Here is a 16,869-nt window from a genome sequence, read left to right as displayed (position 1 = left end):
GCTTACAGCCCGATTCTTCACCCAGACTCCAAGAAACGGCTTTATGGAGAGACTGAACCGATCCTGTGTTGAGCCGAGTGCCTGCTGCCCCCAAACAGGATCTCCTGTGGAGCCTGAGTATATGCTGGAATTGGGGCTGTGCCCTGTAGAGACCCAGTCTAAGCAGAAGCTAAACAGGGCTTACCCGGTATCTTCTAGGCTTGGGCTCTCCCCAGTGGCCCTGATCTCTGGGAAGGGCTGGCTGTTGTACTCACCTCTCAGCAGGGCTGATGACCACAGCTGCACGGACATGTCTGGGATCTTGCTAGCCAGCTGCATGGCAGGCACCACCATGTTGTTACTCTCCTGTTGATCAAGAGCAACCAGGGAAGGGAGTGGGGGCTGGGGCCGGCAGCAAGGACAGCCTAGGACCCACCCACCACCCCCAGCCCAGGCTGTGCCCTCTTTCTGCTGACTGGCAAGCAAGCTCCTACTCCTACTTCAGGGCCCATTTCAAGTGACTTCTGAAGTACTCTTCTTCTTCTTCTTCTTTTTTTTTTTCAGAGAGAGAGAGAAAGGGAAGAAGGGCAGAGGGGCAATCTCAAGCAGGTGCCATGCTCAGCGCATAGTCCAAGGCAGGGCTCAATCCCACAACCCTGGGATCACGACCTGAGCCACAATCAAGAGTTGGACACTCAACTAACCGAGAATGAAGTACTCTTCAACACCTCAGGAAAAAATAAACTGCCCTCACTCTTCAACTCTGCATCTACTTCCTCACTGGGGCACTGTTGGCTATGGACAAATCTACATGCTTTTGTCTTTCTCACCAGAACAAAAGGCACTGGCAGCAGTCAGCTCTGGACCCAGATCAGGAGCCGACTAGAAATGCACATTCAGAGGTCCCAGGGCATGGGAGGAGGAAGCAGTCTGCTCTGGTGGGAGTGATGAGGACCGAAAGGATAAAGGAGGAAGGGAGGTTTCTCTGCTACATACAAGTCCACTCTTGTGGGAAGCTACCTGACACATGGGGCTGTGGGACACCAGGGTATGTCAACTCTCCAACTCTGAGTGGCTGTACAACGCCACCCCCGCCCCCCTCAATGCCCAGCATGTGCTGAGAGTGGACAGGGGGCCATAAATACCCATACCTGACCCCACGATGACTGGTACCACTGCTCTGACCCCCCTCAGCCTAGGGACCACAAGCTCTGCTGGCCTGAATGCTGGATTCAAGGTGACATGGGAGAACTCCCTACCTAACAGCTGCTGACAGACAGGTGCCATATAGCCAAGAGACCTACAAATCATCAAAAGCAACTCCTGAAGCCTAGCTTCAGCACAGACATGATCGGGTGAGACACGCCTCCTTACAGACACAAAAGCCCAATGACTTCACACTGTCCCATGGCTGGTACCTCAGAGGAAGTTCAGGTGGGTCTCAAAGCTTTTCAAAACTGAATGAAGTCCTTCTAAGACCTCAGAATGCACAACAGAAGACAAAAAAACTACTGTATTCCTTTAGGCCTGGGGTTGGGCCTCTGTTTGGAAGCTGCCAGAAGGAGAGTACCCGTTGGTTCTCCTGGGCAAGCTCCCCCATGTCAGCTTGTGGCCCCACAGAATCTGGTATGAAAATGTGTGATTCTGACAGGTACTCTGTGTGAAGCTGCTCACGAACTCATGATGCCTGTGGACACTCTAGGCTGGCAGGCCCAGGTAGAATTGGCTGTGTCTAGGTGTGTCTCCTTCAGACCTGGAGCCACTTGAAGCCAGGCTTGGGTCTAAGGGTCCTTGGGGGTCCCATGTCACTCCACATAGGCCCAGACACACAGGGAGCAGCGGAGCTCCTAAAAAAGTTCTGTAAGATGACCCAGGATTGCCCCAAACATGAACCAGAGCTGTAGCTGAAAAGCTGCTTTGCTTACCCTGCCCCATTCAAGGTGGCTTCTGGAGACTTCTAGACAAATGAGAGCCAGTGAGGTCTGGTTCTAAGCCTGGGTCTGCAGTTTGGGACTGTGTGACCTTAATCTCCCCATCTGGAAAACGGGGTAATCACGCAGCGGGGTAATCACCACACTGAGACATGAGGTGGGCAGCCCACACTCAGCAGTGCCTCATGTTGAACTTGTTCCCCACGTGGCCCCTAAACACACACCAAGCCACTGTTCTGTGTGCTCAGAGGCTGAGGAATGGGCGGACAGGGTATTCAAGATGGAGCAGAGTTGCACTCTGAAGGGAGAACCCAAAGCTTGTCCTCTTCCTTTGGAGGTGGTGACGTCCCCAGTGTTCAGGCCATGGCCACCAGGACCTGAGCTGCAGGGCCACAGCAAGTGCTTGTCATATGATTGTGGGGAGTGGGATGGGCCAAGGTTGTTAAAAATGCTCATTCTTAGGGAGCTCTAGGGTTTGATCAGAGGAACCCCTATGGGCCAAGACACATACCCTGTGTTAGCTAAAGTGAGGCTAACTAAACTACGAAGCAGATGCTGCTTCAAAATTCTTGTGGCCACGAAGAAAACTCTCACCCGATGGTACAGAAAAAGACAAGATATCAAATTATGAAACAGCCTAAAAAACAAAACATATGCGTAGGCAGAGGCAGCTGGAAACAGCTAGAACACAGAAGACATGCAATCACTTCCTTCTTTGCTTCTCAGACTTTCTATCACGAACAGGTCACGTTAGATGACATGAACAAATACTATCTTAAAAAAACGAATCGCCTCATGAGGTCTACAGGTAAGAGGAAGTGACGATGTACACCCCAGATACTCCATCTGACTCAGACACTTCGAGTTGGCTGATCCCACTGGGGACCAGTCCCCAGGAGGCCATTCTAGGTAAGAATGAAAACATGGGGTGCCCTAGGCAAAATGGAGCCTAAGGTATCTGGCTGAGAAGACATACCTGTCCACCCCCGGGTATTACCATACAGAAGGGAAACGTGCCTTCAGCCCTGCCAGCTCTGGACAGCCCACAGGGCTCTGACTAACCACTGCCTCTGCTTAACCACTGCCTGCATATGGCACTGGGCACGTCTGTCTCACAGACCCACCTTTCAGGGATCCAAAGCTCCCCCAGCCCTGCTTCCCATGGTGCCAAGGTGCCCCTTCCTTCACAGAGCCTCATGGAGCAGTGGGGAGTGGGCGGGTTACTGAGATAAAATCATGGAGGAGCACAGGATGCAAAGTGCTGCTGGGTGGTAGTCCATAAGCACCGTGCCGGCCCCCAGCCTCTTGGCCCAGCCCCGGACACTCACTCTGTGGTTCCCCAACACATAGAAGATGTGGCCCAGAAGCACCAGGGAGCAGGCTGTGAGCCGGTTCAGGTCCTCCGCGTTGGACATCTTCAGAGTTTCTCGAAGAAATCGCCTAGGCAAAAACAGATGCTAAAGCCCCATGGGGATGCCTCATCGGTAGGAAAAGGCAGCAGCGGCCCCAAGGCCCTGAGCAGAGCCCACCTTTCTTAGGGACAGAGGCCCTTGGGCACATACTGTCAGGGAGCAACACAGAAGGGCGTGGGGCAACCGGTCCTCTCCCGGTACTCACTTGGCCTCATTGTAGCGTCCCTGGAAGAAGGAGAAGAGCCCTCGCACATAGAAAGCTGCTGCTCGGAGGCAGTGTGAGCTGATGGGAGAGAGCAGGTGACACTTCGGTGGGATTTTTGTGAGTGCAGCAGGTTTACGAAGGGGAGTGGGAAGAGGGTGGGGAGAGAGGTACAGATACACAGGGCAGTTGGGTCCCCCCCAGCACTGGCACCACTTCAAGAGCGGAGAAAACATAAGACAATAGGTCAACGGGCACTCAGCACTGGGCCTTCCTACCTGACAGGGAAGCTATGGTCCGGATTGATCCTCTCCAACAAACTGTACAGCTGTGGTGGAAACGTCAGTTAGAATCATCTTGCATAAGCATGAGAAAATTCAGCCTCAAACATCCGCTAAATTGACTAGGGCCGCTTGCATCTTCCCAACCCAAACTTCACCCCAAATCCCATGCCTGAGTGAGGGGAGGGGTCAGGACCTACAAGGACAGATGAGGGCACTGTAGGAGACTGCACAGAGCTGTCTACTTCCTCACCCCCCTACCCGACAGGAATCACGGCCTCCAGTGTGAAGGGCTGGGGTCCTCACACCCTCAACCTACCCTGTGTCAGATGAAGGGGACGGGGCGGGGGGGGTGGGGGGGGAGGAGTCAGGGCAGCTGCTTAGTCTCAGCCTCTGTATGGTCAGAGGGGCCCTGCGTGGAGGAGCGAGGTGGTAATATCAGCCCACATGGGTCTTGTGGGTTGGGGGTAGGCTTTATGTGGAGATGCAGGGATCCTGGGAGGCTCTGATAGGCAGCCATGTGACTGACTTCTTAGGTCCTCTCTGGCTGCTGAGAGGACAAGGGTCAAAGTGGGCTGAAGCTGCTCCCAGTGTCCCCATAGCACCTCCAAGAGGCAGACACTGAGAGGGCAAAGATCCTCCATGGGTCACCAAGTGTGACCCATGGAGGCCACTCCCGACCCTATGATGACCCCGCCCATTGCTTCCTAACTGCTGGAGTGAGAAGTCTGGGCTTTCTCTGCTCCCTGCAGCCCAAAGCATCCAAACTAACCCAGAAGCTGGGAGGTCAGCTAAACTTTTTATAGACAAGAGATAAAAATGAAAACCATGAAGGTGGAAAAGTAACTAAATCTGAGATACTCTGGAGGCAGGATGCCAGAGCTAGGAGGGGAGGCAGTGACCCTAGGGCTGAGGGGGGAATCCCAGGGGTAAGGGTTGCAGGGGGAACCTGGTGAGGGCACCTCTCCTGTGAGGACAAGCCCTGGGATCCCCTACCCCTTAGGAGGCTGGGTCATTAGGATAACCTAGGAGCACAGTGCAGAGGACTGCCTGCCTGAGCTACCGCTCCTCGGAAGTAAGCCATGAGGCCTCACTGACATTCTAGAACAGACAGCTCAGGGTAGAATAAACTGGATTTCTTCTGTGGGGCTCAATGAAGTTTGGCACATTAAAAAAAAATTTTTTTAACATTTATTCATTTTTGAGAGACGGAGTATGTGTAGGGGAGGGGCAGAGAGGGAGACACAGAATCCAAAGCAGGCTCCAGGCTCTGAGCTAGCAGCACAGAGCCTGACGCGGGGCTCAAACCCACCAACTGTGAGATCATGACCTGAGCCGAAGTCAGACGCTCAACCAACTGAGCCACTCGGGGACCTCAAATTTGGCTCATTTTTAACACGGAGAAGTGTTATTTACCTAGGAAACGTTCCTGTCCTAGACCTGGCCTGCCCCAGCCACACTTGCAACTCTGTGGGGGACACAAGTGTGATGCTTGCTGAAGAGTGGAAACGCTGGGGTTGCTGAGATCTGCTGGTGCCCAGGACAACCCCAACCCCACCACCCCCGGATAAGAGCTGAAAAGATACCAAACATGAAGCATGTCACCTACTACCTCTTGGTGTCTATTTCCTTCCCGTATATACACACTCGCCAGATTGGTCACGATGAAGGCCCACAGCTCCTGGTGGTTGGTGAGCTAGGACAGGACACATAGGCATTAGAGGGCCAGGCTGGGCAAAGCCACATCACACGAGGGCCACTCAGTGGCACGGGAGCCACCCAAGTGCTCCACAGCAACTAATCTAGAATGACTTTATTCCTTTCATTTCAGGCATACCCCCCCTTGCCTGCCTCCTAAATCCCAGGAGCATATAGCTGTTAGTTCTTTTCACTATCAAACTGTCATCCCCATTATAAGAAATTCAGGAAACAAAGGAAAACCAGCCACCCCTGATCCTGCCCTGAGAACACACTGCACTTTAGTCCATTTTCTGCTTGTTTCTCAGGTCTGAGACCTGGACAACCCCTCCTTCCACACTACAGCCAGTGACCCCTGGGACTCCAGTGTGGGCTGACACAGCAGAAGCACTTGCTGGTCCTGGGGAGGACATGCCAGGAAGGTAGCTGAGACTGTCAGAGACCAGAGATGCTGCCGATGGCTGGTAGTAGATGACCGATGATCCCAGCTCTTCTTGGGAAATAAAAATGGTCAAAAGAGGGATCAATCTGAGCGACCCGAGTGTTACCCAGATCCTGGTTCCCAGCGGGGCTGAGAAAGCACAGCTGTGCAAGAGGCTGAGGATGCCTAGGAAATGCAGATCCCACCCACAGGACCCCAGCATGTGCCAAGGAGGCCCAGAAGGTCTTCTGATATGAGCAAAGACGCTCTGGTTTGTTTGTTGTAGGACCACAGGAAGAGCACGTGTCTGGGGCCAGGGGGTTTGAGCGTGTATCCTGGCTGCACCACTTCCCACGTGGCCTGTAGGAGAGCCACGCGGACTCCCTGAGGCACAAACTATCAAAGCAGCAGCAGCCACTTGTGGGAAGTAAGATGGGGAGGGAGAGGTGGAGAGAACTTCATGGGGCCGTGGGATAACTGCAGGCAACACAGGGCGCTGTGTGGCGGTGTCTTGGTACCGCAGCACAAGCTGACCAGGGCCCAGAGGAGTGGGCATAGATGGAAAGGCCCAGAAGGCCTTGGGAGCGGACACCACATCTACTCTCACACTCTGGCATGCAGCCAGAGGCTCCTAAACATTGCTAAGACAAGCAGTGGGGGTGGCGGCATCCACAGCCACACAGAGCATCTCGGAGGAGCAGCAATGCCGCCGAGCCCAACCCCAGGAGCAAAGAGACTGACACAAGGGACAGAGCAGAGCTCCCCATCTGACAGGGCGCACTCAGCACCCCCAGCAACTTTACCCGAGTCACACAGCCACCCCCACGTCCCAACATCTCTGCTTGGGGCTTCCTCGGTCCCCTGGGAGGAAGGTGTTGCTAGCCTCCTTTTCCTGAGAGGACATAGAGGCCAAGGTGGGGATGTGCTTATCTGGTCCTGGAATAAGGCAGGCAGACTGGGGCCTGGCACTGTGCTATCAACTCCCGGACCTGGGAGTTGGCGGGGGGCTGTCTCTGAAGGAGGACGTGGCACCAGCTTTTTCCCAGGGCGCAGTGGGACCTGTCAGAGGCGAGAACATCGCCCCAGCGGAGCTCCCTTGTGACCTGCAGCACGAGGGATCCTCTGCCCCCAGTGCAACCAGGCTGCTGGAGGGTGAGGGCAGACCCAGCTTTGTGTCCCGGGACTGCTGTTGGGGTGGCTCCAGGGATCCCCTGAACCCTGCCAAGTGACTCTGCATTTTCAGCTGTGACAGGAGCCAACACCAACCTGGCAGGATATCAGGAAGGCTGGGAATCAGGAGTGAAAGAGGCTGCACAGGCCACGGCACCAGTGGGCTCTGGGCTCTCCCTGGTGGCCGCCCTCCAGGTTAGTTGGGGAAGCCCCACCCAAGGCTAGCCAGAAGCCTCCTTGCCCACAGTTATCTCCTGTCATACTGTGCTGCCAGTGCCGGCTCTGATGCATCTGAGTAGCACAGATCCTGCCACGGAAAGCCCCGGCCCGTCACTGTCATGACCCGCATCAAGCTGCATGCTGTAGAGTGGCCCACTGGGCACGGTTTCATGCAGAGGCTGTCCTCATCACCGACCACACCCGACTCCTCACTGAGAAGCACCGCCCGCCCCATGGAGTGAGGGCCGGCACCTTACCCGCAGGGCTGTGGTGAACTGGGCTTCTGCATTGTCCATGCAGTTGACAGAGACACAGTACAGGCCCTGGAAGAAGAAGGCATTGAGGCCCTGAAGCCAGTTTCCCCAGGGCTGCACAACTAAACCCACAGGAGCCTGGTAAGTGACGAATGAGCCAGCTACATCTGAGCTTTATTCCAGCAAAGAGGCAGAAAGATGGCACGCTCAATTATTCCCTCCTCCCAGGACCTAGGTCAACTCAGACTCAAGATGCTGGTCAGAAAGAAGCCCACCGGAAATATTCTGGATGCTGTGTGGGGTGGCAGTCACGGGATCACCAACTGGAATGGGGCTGGGGGCAGGCAGCCTGGTGCACTCACCAGCAGCGTGTGCAGCTGTGCGGCGTGGTTGGAGAAGAGCCGGGGGGACTGCTGACACAGCTGGCAGACCTGGGAGATCTGTCGGGAAAGAGCATGCTCAACGTCACATGGCCTGTAACACAGGACCTGGTGTCCCAGCAGCATTTGGGAGGCCCTCGAAGCCGACAGGTGTGCCCACATCCTACCTTCTCTAATCTGGGCACAAAGTCCCAGCAAAGGTGTCTGTTGTGAGGGCCAAGTGCAGGCCCAACCTCCTCGAGAATGGTGACCCTTGTCCATCACCACCACCTCTTCCTCTCTTTCTGCCATGTGTCTCAGCCATACAGCACCCTTACCTACTCAGGGCACCTGCTTCCTCTCAGGAAGATGAGCATCAGAGATTATGGATCAGGGCAGGAGGAGTGTTAGGATCACCGTCAGGGGACCCCAAATTCTTAGACCCCGTGTTCCCTGGGCATGCCTACTTTTAGAGAAAGGACTAGTGATTTCTCTCTCTCTTTTTTAAAATTTTTCTTGTTTATTTCTGAGAGAGAGTGGGAGAGAGTAGGGGAGGGGCAGAGAGAGAGGGAGACACAGAATCTGGAGCAAGTTCCAGGCTCTGTGCTGTCAGCACAGAGCCCAACACAGGGCTCGAACTCACAAACTGCAAGATTGTGACCTGAGCCGAAGTCGGACCCTTAACTAACTGAGCCACAGCCCAGGTGCCCCTCTCTCTAAGTAGGCTTCATGCCCAGCGCGGAGCCCAGTGTGCAGCCTGAACTCACATCCCTGAGCTGAGATCAAGAGTCTGACGGCTCAACCAGCTGAGCTACCCAGGTACCCAGAACCTTTGACTTCTGTATCATATTCTCTGATTAGTTGTGTCCATCAGGGTCATGAACTAACAAATTATAGTGAAACAAGCCTGGATATTCTGTTGACACACATTGGGCAAATTTACATTCTCCCATGTGACGACTTCTGAGACGTGGCAAACTCCCAGTAGTTTTCCCACCCGTGTGCGTGGCCTCTGGTGGCATTACCTCCTGCAGTGCAGTAGCCTTGTGTCCCGTGACAAGCCTGCACATGATGATGTGCTCGAGCAGGATCACTTGGAAGGAGGACAGGATAGGGCTGCAGTCAAGCACTGGGGGTGAGAAGTGAGGGTGAGCACTCAAGGTACAGCTAGAGAAGAGACCCCAGGAGACTGACACAGAGCCTCCTAGGGACTTCGCACCCTCCACCTCGCACCACACTGGCCCTGTGGCAACCCAGGTCTGAGCCCATCTGCTCTGCTGGGCACCAGCTCAGCACCAGCTCTGTCACCTCACTTGGTGCCCACTGCACCCTAAGAGCAAGGGGGCTCATCTCCTTCTCCAGGTGGGGAGACAGGCTCAGAGCCAGGTTTTAGTGATCAGAGTGTTCTAAGAATAAGAAATCCTAAGAGACTGGTCTTCCATCCTCACTCCACTCTGACCTAGGGGAGTGCTCAAGAGCACTCTGGACACAATGGTTCTAGAAATGTTGCAGCCCAGGAGATTGAAAGTGTGCAAAAAGGCCTCAGGCAGCAGCGAGGGAACCCAGCTATTGGCTTCCTTGAGAGGCTGCCCTCATACTGGAACCAGACAGCACCCACAGCCCTTTCCCAACTCATCTGGAGGGAAAGAACTGCCATTTTTGTGGGTTTTGATTCTACAGTCTTGAAGGCTCCTCCCCCAGTGGCACTCATGAGGGCACAGGAAGCAAATGAACAGATTAATAGGGGTGCTGAGCCAGCCATGGACACATGCAGCTCTCAGATTCTACTAGTCACAGGACCCTGGGTCCCACGAGATGGATCAGTTGAGCATCCAGGCAGAACCCAAGACCTCTAGAGGGCCTGCTATTGGTCAGTGAGATTGAAGCTCCCATCCCAGTCTCACCAAGTGTGATCCTCAGTCACAACACTGAGCACAGATAACAAAAGCAGCCGCCGACTCCTAACAGGCTCTGATGGGGACCCACTAACCCTCACACTCATCTTAAGCAGTGGGGGGATAGGACAGAGATAGTACAAGACCCCTCCTGGCCACAGAATAAGGATCAAGCCCAGGCTTGGCCTGCTCTGCCCCTATCCCAGACTGCCCCCATCTTCCTACTGGGTTAACAAGACCCATGGGGCAGGGACTCATGGTGACTGCTCAGCACTGCTGTCATTCCGGAGTCTTCAGGCCAGCATAAGAGGTGGCACTCATGCCACCCACCAGGGGGCGCTGTGGCTATGCAACCTGCCAATGGAACACAGCCCCACTGAGACTTACTCTTGAGCTTCTCCAGTTGCATGAGAGCTTTGTCTGTGTATTTCTGTGCCTTCTCCAGGTAGCCGGCCTGCATGGAGTGCATCACGGTCACCTGGCAACAAGACCAGACAGCAGTGGTCACTGTGACCCTCTCCTCACCCCCCGCAGCCACCCTGGCCCCAGGCCTCTAGAGACTCACCAGGTAGACGAGCACACACATGTGCTCCTTGGGCAGCCAGTGGAAGAGGTCAGCAGGGTTGCTAGGCAGGATCTCATCATCGTGCAGCGTGGAGATGGTCTGGATGCACTGCTGCAGCTGCTTCAGGCATGGCTTCACACTCTTCACCTGGAGCAGGCGAGTGGCACCACACGCCTGAGTGCCCACTCCCACCAGGTGCCAGGCCCCTCAGGACACAAGGCTCCCACAGTGGCAGCTAACCAGGTCTTGCCTGTCCAGCAACTTTTTAGCCCCCTCCTTCTAGGAGCCCCTGCTATGCTCACTACTTGCAGGAAGCCCACCCCCAGATTGGTCAGCCAGCTCTCAGGGAGCATGGTAGGACCAGGTAGGTCATCTATGGGACTAAGGCTTGGCCACCACCCGGTGCTGGGCCCAATACCAAGTCCTGCGAGAAGTCTGTCCAAAGACCCTGTTCAAATCACGCTTCTTCTTTCCTGTAGTAACCCCAGGAGAGAAGGACAGGGCTGGGGCAGCTGGTTATCCCAGGGGGTGGGAAGTGGCTACCTGGGAGTCCTGCAGATGCCATGGTTTGTACAGACTGGCCTCTCTGCACAGCGAAGCCCTGTCCCAAGGCCCCCACAGGCCATTTACACAGCCATCAATACCCCATGAGTGTCTGTTCTGTGTTTCTATGTGTTGAGTGTGGTGCTTGGCTCAACAGGCACAGCTGGGTGCAAGAGGGAGAACGAAGGAAGCCCTTCACCAATGAGACACCTACTCGGCACTTTCTGGGGCCTTCACAGCCACTAGGCTCCACCTGCGGCCTCCCAGGACACCAGAGAGGTCCTGCCTGTGGTTGGTCACTAGGACAGGGTGGGGAAGATGGAGTAGCACCCCCAAAAGGCTGAGACGTTCACCCACGCACAAATGCAGCTGCTCCTCGACCACACGAGAATTAGTCTACTCTTGGATACAGCTGATCCTGTCAGTCCCTACTTGAACGTCATAAAGCCGTCATCAGCTGGGGCAGGGGGTGGGGTGTGGACAGACACTGCTTGAGCACCCGCTGTGTGCCAGGCACCATGCCAGAATCCTCAGTTTATTCTCATGGATTCCCAAACTGCTCTTAGACGCCTTCGACTGTCCACGCACTGAGTGGACGTGTGCGCCACAAATACTCTTGCCATTATGCTGGGAACAGGAGACTCCCATTCTCGGAGTGCCCTCTGCTCACAGGGACAAAGCACTTGTGCCAGACCATGACAAGGTGTGGAGCAGAAGCTGAGCTCTCAACGACAGCCATGTTGTGTGGCTAGTGACAGGATGCAACCACAGAGGTGACATCTTGGCAGGAAGCCTACTCACAGCCTGCTCAATCCCCATCAGCCCTCACACGGGAGGCACTACGTACCTGCCCAGCATCCAAATAGTGGGTCACCTGGAGCACTAGGAAGAAGACACGCAGAGACTCCTTCTGGATGGGGTTCCCCTGCCAGTTCTCAACTATCTGTCCACAGAGGGTCAGCAGCGGGTGGACTTCCTGCAACTTGCGCTCCATCAGCAGCAGCTGGGGAGGGAGACGCAGGTGGTGGGAGCACCCCTTGGTGCACAGGGCTGCCCCCCTCCAGGGGACCACCAGCACCACAAAGAGGGCACAAAACAAACCCAGGGTGCCCCTTCCTTAGCACAAATCCCACAACCTGGAATGAGTTTCACTTCTGAACCCAGCAGGGGCACCAGGGCCTCGGCCTTGCTGCAGCCCGCTGTACATGAGGGTCTGGGCCCCCAAGGGGGGCTGCACCATGGCAAGTGAGCAGGGCCTGGCTTCATGTCCTCCAACCAGCCCCACTCCACCCAGCCTTGACTTACCATCCCTTTGCTGAGCAGGAACAATGCCCTGGAAAAGAGAGGGTGAGTCAGTCTGTGGGGCCCTGTCATCTCCTGGGACGACTGTGCCACCCCAATGTTCATGGGGACCTAATGTGCCACTTCTGGGGATAATTAAGTGGATGACAGCAGTCCCTGGTGGTCTCCAGCCCCAGTGAGATGTGTTTTATTTACAACTGTTCTATTTTACCCTATTTGATCTTTCTTTACTATTTTTGCCTGGTTTAGATGTTCATGAGGCTCAAAAGCCCAGAAGGCATAAACAGGTGCTCAGAAAGTGTGGAGGAGCAGAGTATGGAATGGCAAGTCTGCCATAATTTCACCCTGGCTGACAGTGTAGACAGGGCTTCTGTGTCAGTGGATGGCACTGGGCAGGGGGCAAGCACACAGGCTCAGGTGCCTGAACTCAAATCCACGCCTCTACTTCCTCTTCTGAACCCTTCAGATTCTCCTGAGGGTTAAAGAGACAAACTCAGGAAGCCCCAGGCACATCAGCAGCCTCACCACCCTGTCTCAACCCTCAGGGGGCAATGAGGCCAGGAGATTTCTATAGCCAACACCGAAACCTTTTTGTAACTTTCTAAATGTGTGTGTACTGCTATCATAAGCATAAAAATTATAAAATGAGCATGTTAAGAAATTTATTATTTTTGGGGCGCCTGTGTGGCTCAGTTGGTTAGGTGTCTGACCCTTGGTTTCGACTCAGGTCATGATCTCATGGCTTCGTGTGTTCGAGTCCCATGTTGGGCTCTGTGCTGGCAGCGTGGAACCTGCTTGGGATTTTCTCTCTCCCTCTTTCGCTGCCCCTCCCCACTCATGCTGTCTCTCTCTCTCTCTCTCTCAAGATAAATAAAAGAATTTTTAAAAATATTTATTATTTTTAAAGGTTTTATTTTTAAGTAATCTCTCTATCCAATGTGGGGCTCAAACTCACAACCCCAAGATCAAGAGTTGCATGATCTTCTCACTGAGCTAATCAGGTACTCCAAGCTGTTAAAAAGTTGAGAACAGCCAAAATAACAGGGGAAGGAGCCGGGCCAGCCTGGCCTCAAACTCAGCTCCAAGGTGCCTCAGCATGCTAGTGTGGGGCAGGGGCTGCTGCTTTCAGGAATCCCTGTGGTCGTACAGGCCCCCAGGCCCCCAGTTTGTTCAATATCAAAGTCTCCTTCCTGACAGTCTTGGCAGAATCCCCGTGTGTTCCAACTGACACCCCATCAAGTAGGTGCCATTCTTCCCATTTTCTGGGTGAGGAGATTGAGGTGGGGAGGTCACAATCACATAGCACAACAGATGCCGATGCTCCAGGCCACCACACCATTCCTTGTTGTTACTTCACGGCAGGCAGACTGTAGGGTCTACACCCAGGTCGCCCACCCAGGCTGCCTGTCCACAGTGGCACAGAAGCCTGTAAGGAGACACTCTAGAGAGAAGATGTAGAGTGTTCAGCTGTCCCCATGCCCTGTAGGGCCTGTCACCATGAACCTAGTGATAGCTACAGCACAAGGGGGGCAGGGAAGGCCAGGAGTGTGGGGCCAGAGTATGTGACAGCCACCATCTCAAGGCAGGGTAGCCAAGAGGCCAAGACAGCCTAGGGGGAACTGAGTGGCTCCTCTCGGGCACTTTCAAGTCTAGAGCTCAAAGAACAGAGTCGGGAACAGTTGTTTCCCAACAATTCCATGGGGTAAGATCAGCCTTGTGAAACTTAACTTTCCAGAACCCCAATGCATACAACAGAATAAGAGCACTGTTGTCTGTGCCCGTCTACTGCAGAGGGCTCTTCTCTTCAACAGGAAAAGAGGCAGACTGGACACCTTCATGGAGGGTACACAATGAAGCACCAGTGCCCTCTGACCCCTGATCCCAAGGCACCAGTCTCCAGACCTTGGTCTAAGCAGTTCTGTGGGTAACATGAACCTACGTCCCCTCTTTTACACGAACGTCCACTCATTCTGTCTCCTGTTGTACATCTAAAAGCTGGGACACTGGGGCTGCCCAAAGGCACTGCCAAGCACACCACCTTCTGGGAGCACTGCTCTTGCATCTGTGCCAGAAAGGGGCCAGCCCAGCACATCATATGAACGCTTTTTATTTTAAGAGACACTACGTTCTTGCAAGCGCTGAGAATGCGGGCTGCTCTCCCCTTGTCAGTAGCTTCTCCCCTCCAACTTCATAAATCGATGGGGCAAGAGATGTCTGGTGCTGCTTTAATCGCCACATTTTTTTACTATGCACCAAAGTGATCTCTCCTTCGAGCCAGAATGCCAATTCTCGTTGTTGTCCAGGACAAGATAGCCAGCTGTTTCCAAGGGGGAGAGGAGTGCGGATAGAGGGTGCCTACCGTGTATACTCAGATCCCACAACTCGGGCATACTCAGCCCCCACGCCCAGGAGGTCGCAGGCTGACACCAGGTCCTTCTCAAGCGTGTGCAGTTGCTAAAAAGGAGAGAGAGCAATGACGCTTACTTTATAGCACCTACTACCTGACCTCAGTGCTCTGTTGGTGACTTAAAACTGAACCTCCCCACACCCCAACAAAATTGTCTTAATGTCAGTTATGAGCTAAATCAACCAAATTATCTCATCACGTTAATTGCTTTGGGTACAGAACTCCACTTCACCTACAGTGTACCTCATTTAAGCTTCACGGCTCACAGAGCCAGCAGTTAATACTTATGGGCATAGACCCCTAAGACTTTGTGAGTGTGTCTGTGTGCTTTGCAGACTGCCTTTGGGGGCAGTCACTAGGGAGGTGGCCAGAGGAGCCCCAAGCAAGGAGGGACTCCCTCAGGCATTAAGTGCCTATAGATGTTTCAAACAGAGAGGCTTTAACAGGTTCAAAGGAAGGTACACTTGCAGGACCTTGGTCAAGAGCTTGGGTTCCTACATGCATGTGGTGCCCAATGACTCAGGTGACTCACAGTCCGGCTGTACAGGCAGGTGACAGGGCTGTGTCATGAAGGGTAGGTGAGAGCAGCCTGGTGGGCAGGGAGGTTCTGAGACAGGAGAGACTGGAATCCAGCCAATGAGGGGGAGGTACGGGCAGAGCCCACAACAAAAGAGGTGTCCCTCACAGTAGAGCCTACTGTCCTTCATCTTGATCCCCAGACGGCAGGCCCCTCCACTGCAGCCAGGAAGGCCCAGCCTAGAAAGCCCCCCAACCAATTGAGTGTCTCAGAATACAGGGACGACCTATATCTGGGGAGATGAAGGGAGGACCTACACGGAGCCCAGGCTTGACTCAGGCATTCATTGCCCAATAGGTAAGTGGCAATCTCAGCTCAGTTCTTACAAAACACAGTGGGCTACTGGCAAGAAATGCTCCCCAAACAAATTTATTTTCATTTAAAAAATTTTAAAGTTTACTTATTTATTTATTTTAATGTTTTTATTTATTTTTGAGACAGAGAGAGACAGAGCATGAACAGGGGAGGAACAGAGAGAGAGGGAGACACAGAATCTGAAGCAGGCTCCAGGCTCTGAGCTGTCAGCACAGAGCCCAACGCGGGGCTCGAACTCATGGGAGTGTGAGATCATGACCTGAGCTGAAGTCGGATGCTTAACCGACCGAGCCACCCAGGCGCCCCAAGTTTATTTATTTTTGAGAAAGACAGACAGTGTGAGTGGAGTAAGGACAGAGAGAGAGGGAGAGACAGAATCCCAAGCAGGCTCCACGCCACCAGCACAGAGCCTAATGGGGGGCTCGAACTCATGAATACGTGAGATTATGACCTGAGCCAAAACCAAGAGTCGGATGCTTAACTGACTGAGCCATCCAGGCGCCCCTCCCCATATTTAAATGAACACAGGCCAAATGAAGCACGAGGAGAGAGGGGAACATGAAGACAAGGCCCTGTGTCAGCCCCCAGGGGGATGGACACTCCCACCATCACCTTAGGTGCCGGCTGTTTGGGGGTGGTGGTACTGCCAAGGACGGAGGCTGGTTAGCAGGTAAAAGAAATGTCCCTGTGTCCCCACCCATGCAGTGCAGCAGCTTGAGGAGGGTCTGTGTGTCCTGGAGTTTGTTATTTGTACTTGGGGCACACCTGCCCCAAGGTCACAGCCCCTGCTGGGCCCCCATGCTTCTTGGCTGGGTCCATGGTACTCACAGCAAGCTGGAAGAGCAGGCGGCAGTGCCAGTATGGAGTCTGCTGTGAGATCTGGATCGCTTTCCGCAACAGTGGCTTTGCTGTGTCTACAGAATTCTGAAAGGAAACAGTCAAGTTTGGGAAGGAAAAAACAAGCCGGCAAGCAAGCTGGATTCCTTATGCAGCAGCTGTGGCGCCAGAAGGCCACTCCTGTTCACGCTCACCAAAGGATCTGTGGGTTGCCAATTTACTTTATTAAAAGAAGAAAAGATTTTATTGGACTCACTGGCTGGGAAGTTTTTGCATTGCTCTTAAAATAACTCCTCATTCAACTAACTTTAGTCCAAAATCCCGAACAGTCAAATTAGATGACAAATTACCATCTTTCCTGTTCTACAACCAGAGAGAGGGGCCAGGGATGTGAAGTATGTAGTCCCTGCTGCCCAGGGAGCCTCCCACGTGACTGCTCAAAGTGAGGAAAGGTGATTTTCAGCTATGCCTGAGATCACAACCAGGTTAAGAAGGCATATGG

General features: G+C 53.9%; 1 protein-coding gene across 3 annotated transcripts in view; it reads right to left on the bottom strand.

Annotated features, from left to right (window-relative positions):
* The window catches only part of MAU2 (MAU2 sister chromatid cohesion factor), a 30,574-nt gene that overhangs the window by 4,058 nt on the left and 9,647 nt on the right, over nucleotides 1-16,869 (bottom strand). Inside the window, exons 4-17 of one of the 3 annotated variants that reach the window (XM_019416468.2) lie at nucleotides 16,359-16,454; nucleotides 14,591-14,685; nucleotides 12,235-12,262; nucleotides 11,777-11,932; nucleotides 10,387-10,533; nucleotides 10,209-10,299; nucleotides 8,952-9,055; nucleotides 7,930-8,007; nucleotides 7,571-7,636; nucleotides 5,418-5,501; nucleotides 3,803-3,852; nucleotides 3,528-3,605; nucleotides 3,239-3,350; nucleotides 255-345 (exon numbers count right to left, since the gene is read on the bottom strand). In XM_019416468.2, coding sequence (XP_019272013.1) covers nucleotides 255-345; nucleotides 3,239-3,350; nucleotides 3,528-3,605; nucleotides 3,803-3,852; nucleotides 5,418-5,501; nucleotides 7,571-7,636; nucleotides 7,930-8,007; nucleotides 8,952-9,055; nucleotides 10,209-10,299; nucleotides 10,387-10,533; nucleotides 11,777-11,932; nucleotides 12,235-12,262; nucleotides 14,591-14,685; nucleotides 16,359-16,454 — 1,276 coding nt within the window. Of the gene's footprint in view, nucleotides 1-254; nucleotides 346-3,238; nucleotides 3,351-3,527; nucleotides 3,606-3,802; nucleotides 3,853-5,414; nucleotides 5,502-7,570; nucleotides 7,637-7,929; nucleotides 8,008-8,951; nucleotides 9,056-10,208; nucleotides 10,300-10,386; nucleotides 10,534-11,776; nucleotides 11,933-12,234; nucleotides 12,263-14,590; nucleotides 14,686-16,358; nucleotides 16,455-16,869 lie in introns of all 3 variants that reach the window. The other 2 variants (XM_019416469.2, XM_019416467.2) reach the window with 2 other exon arrangements.

Source organism: Panthera pardus, unplaced genomic scaffold (genome assembly GCF_024362965.1).
Source record: "Panthera pardus isolate Hobbes unplaced genomic scaffold, ASM2436296v1 HiC_scaffold_8, whole genome shotgun sequence".
Lineage (NCBI taxonomy): Eukaryota > Metazoa > Chordata > Mammalia > Carnivora > Felidae > Panthera > Panthera pardus.
This window is presented reverse-complemented; position numbering and strand designations above follow the sequence as displayed.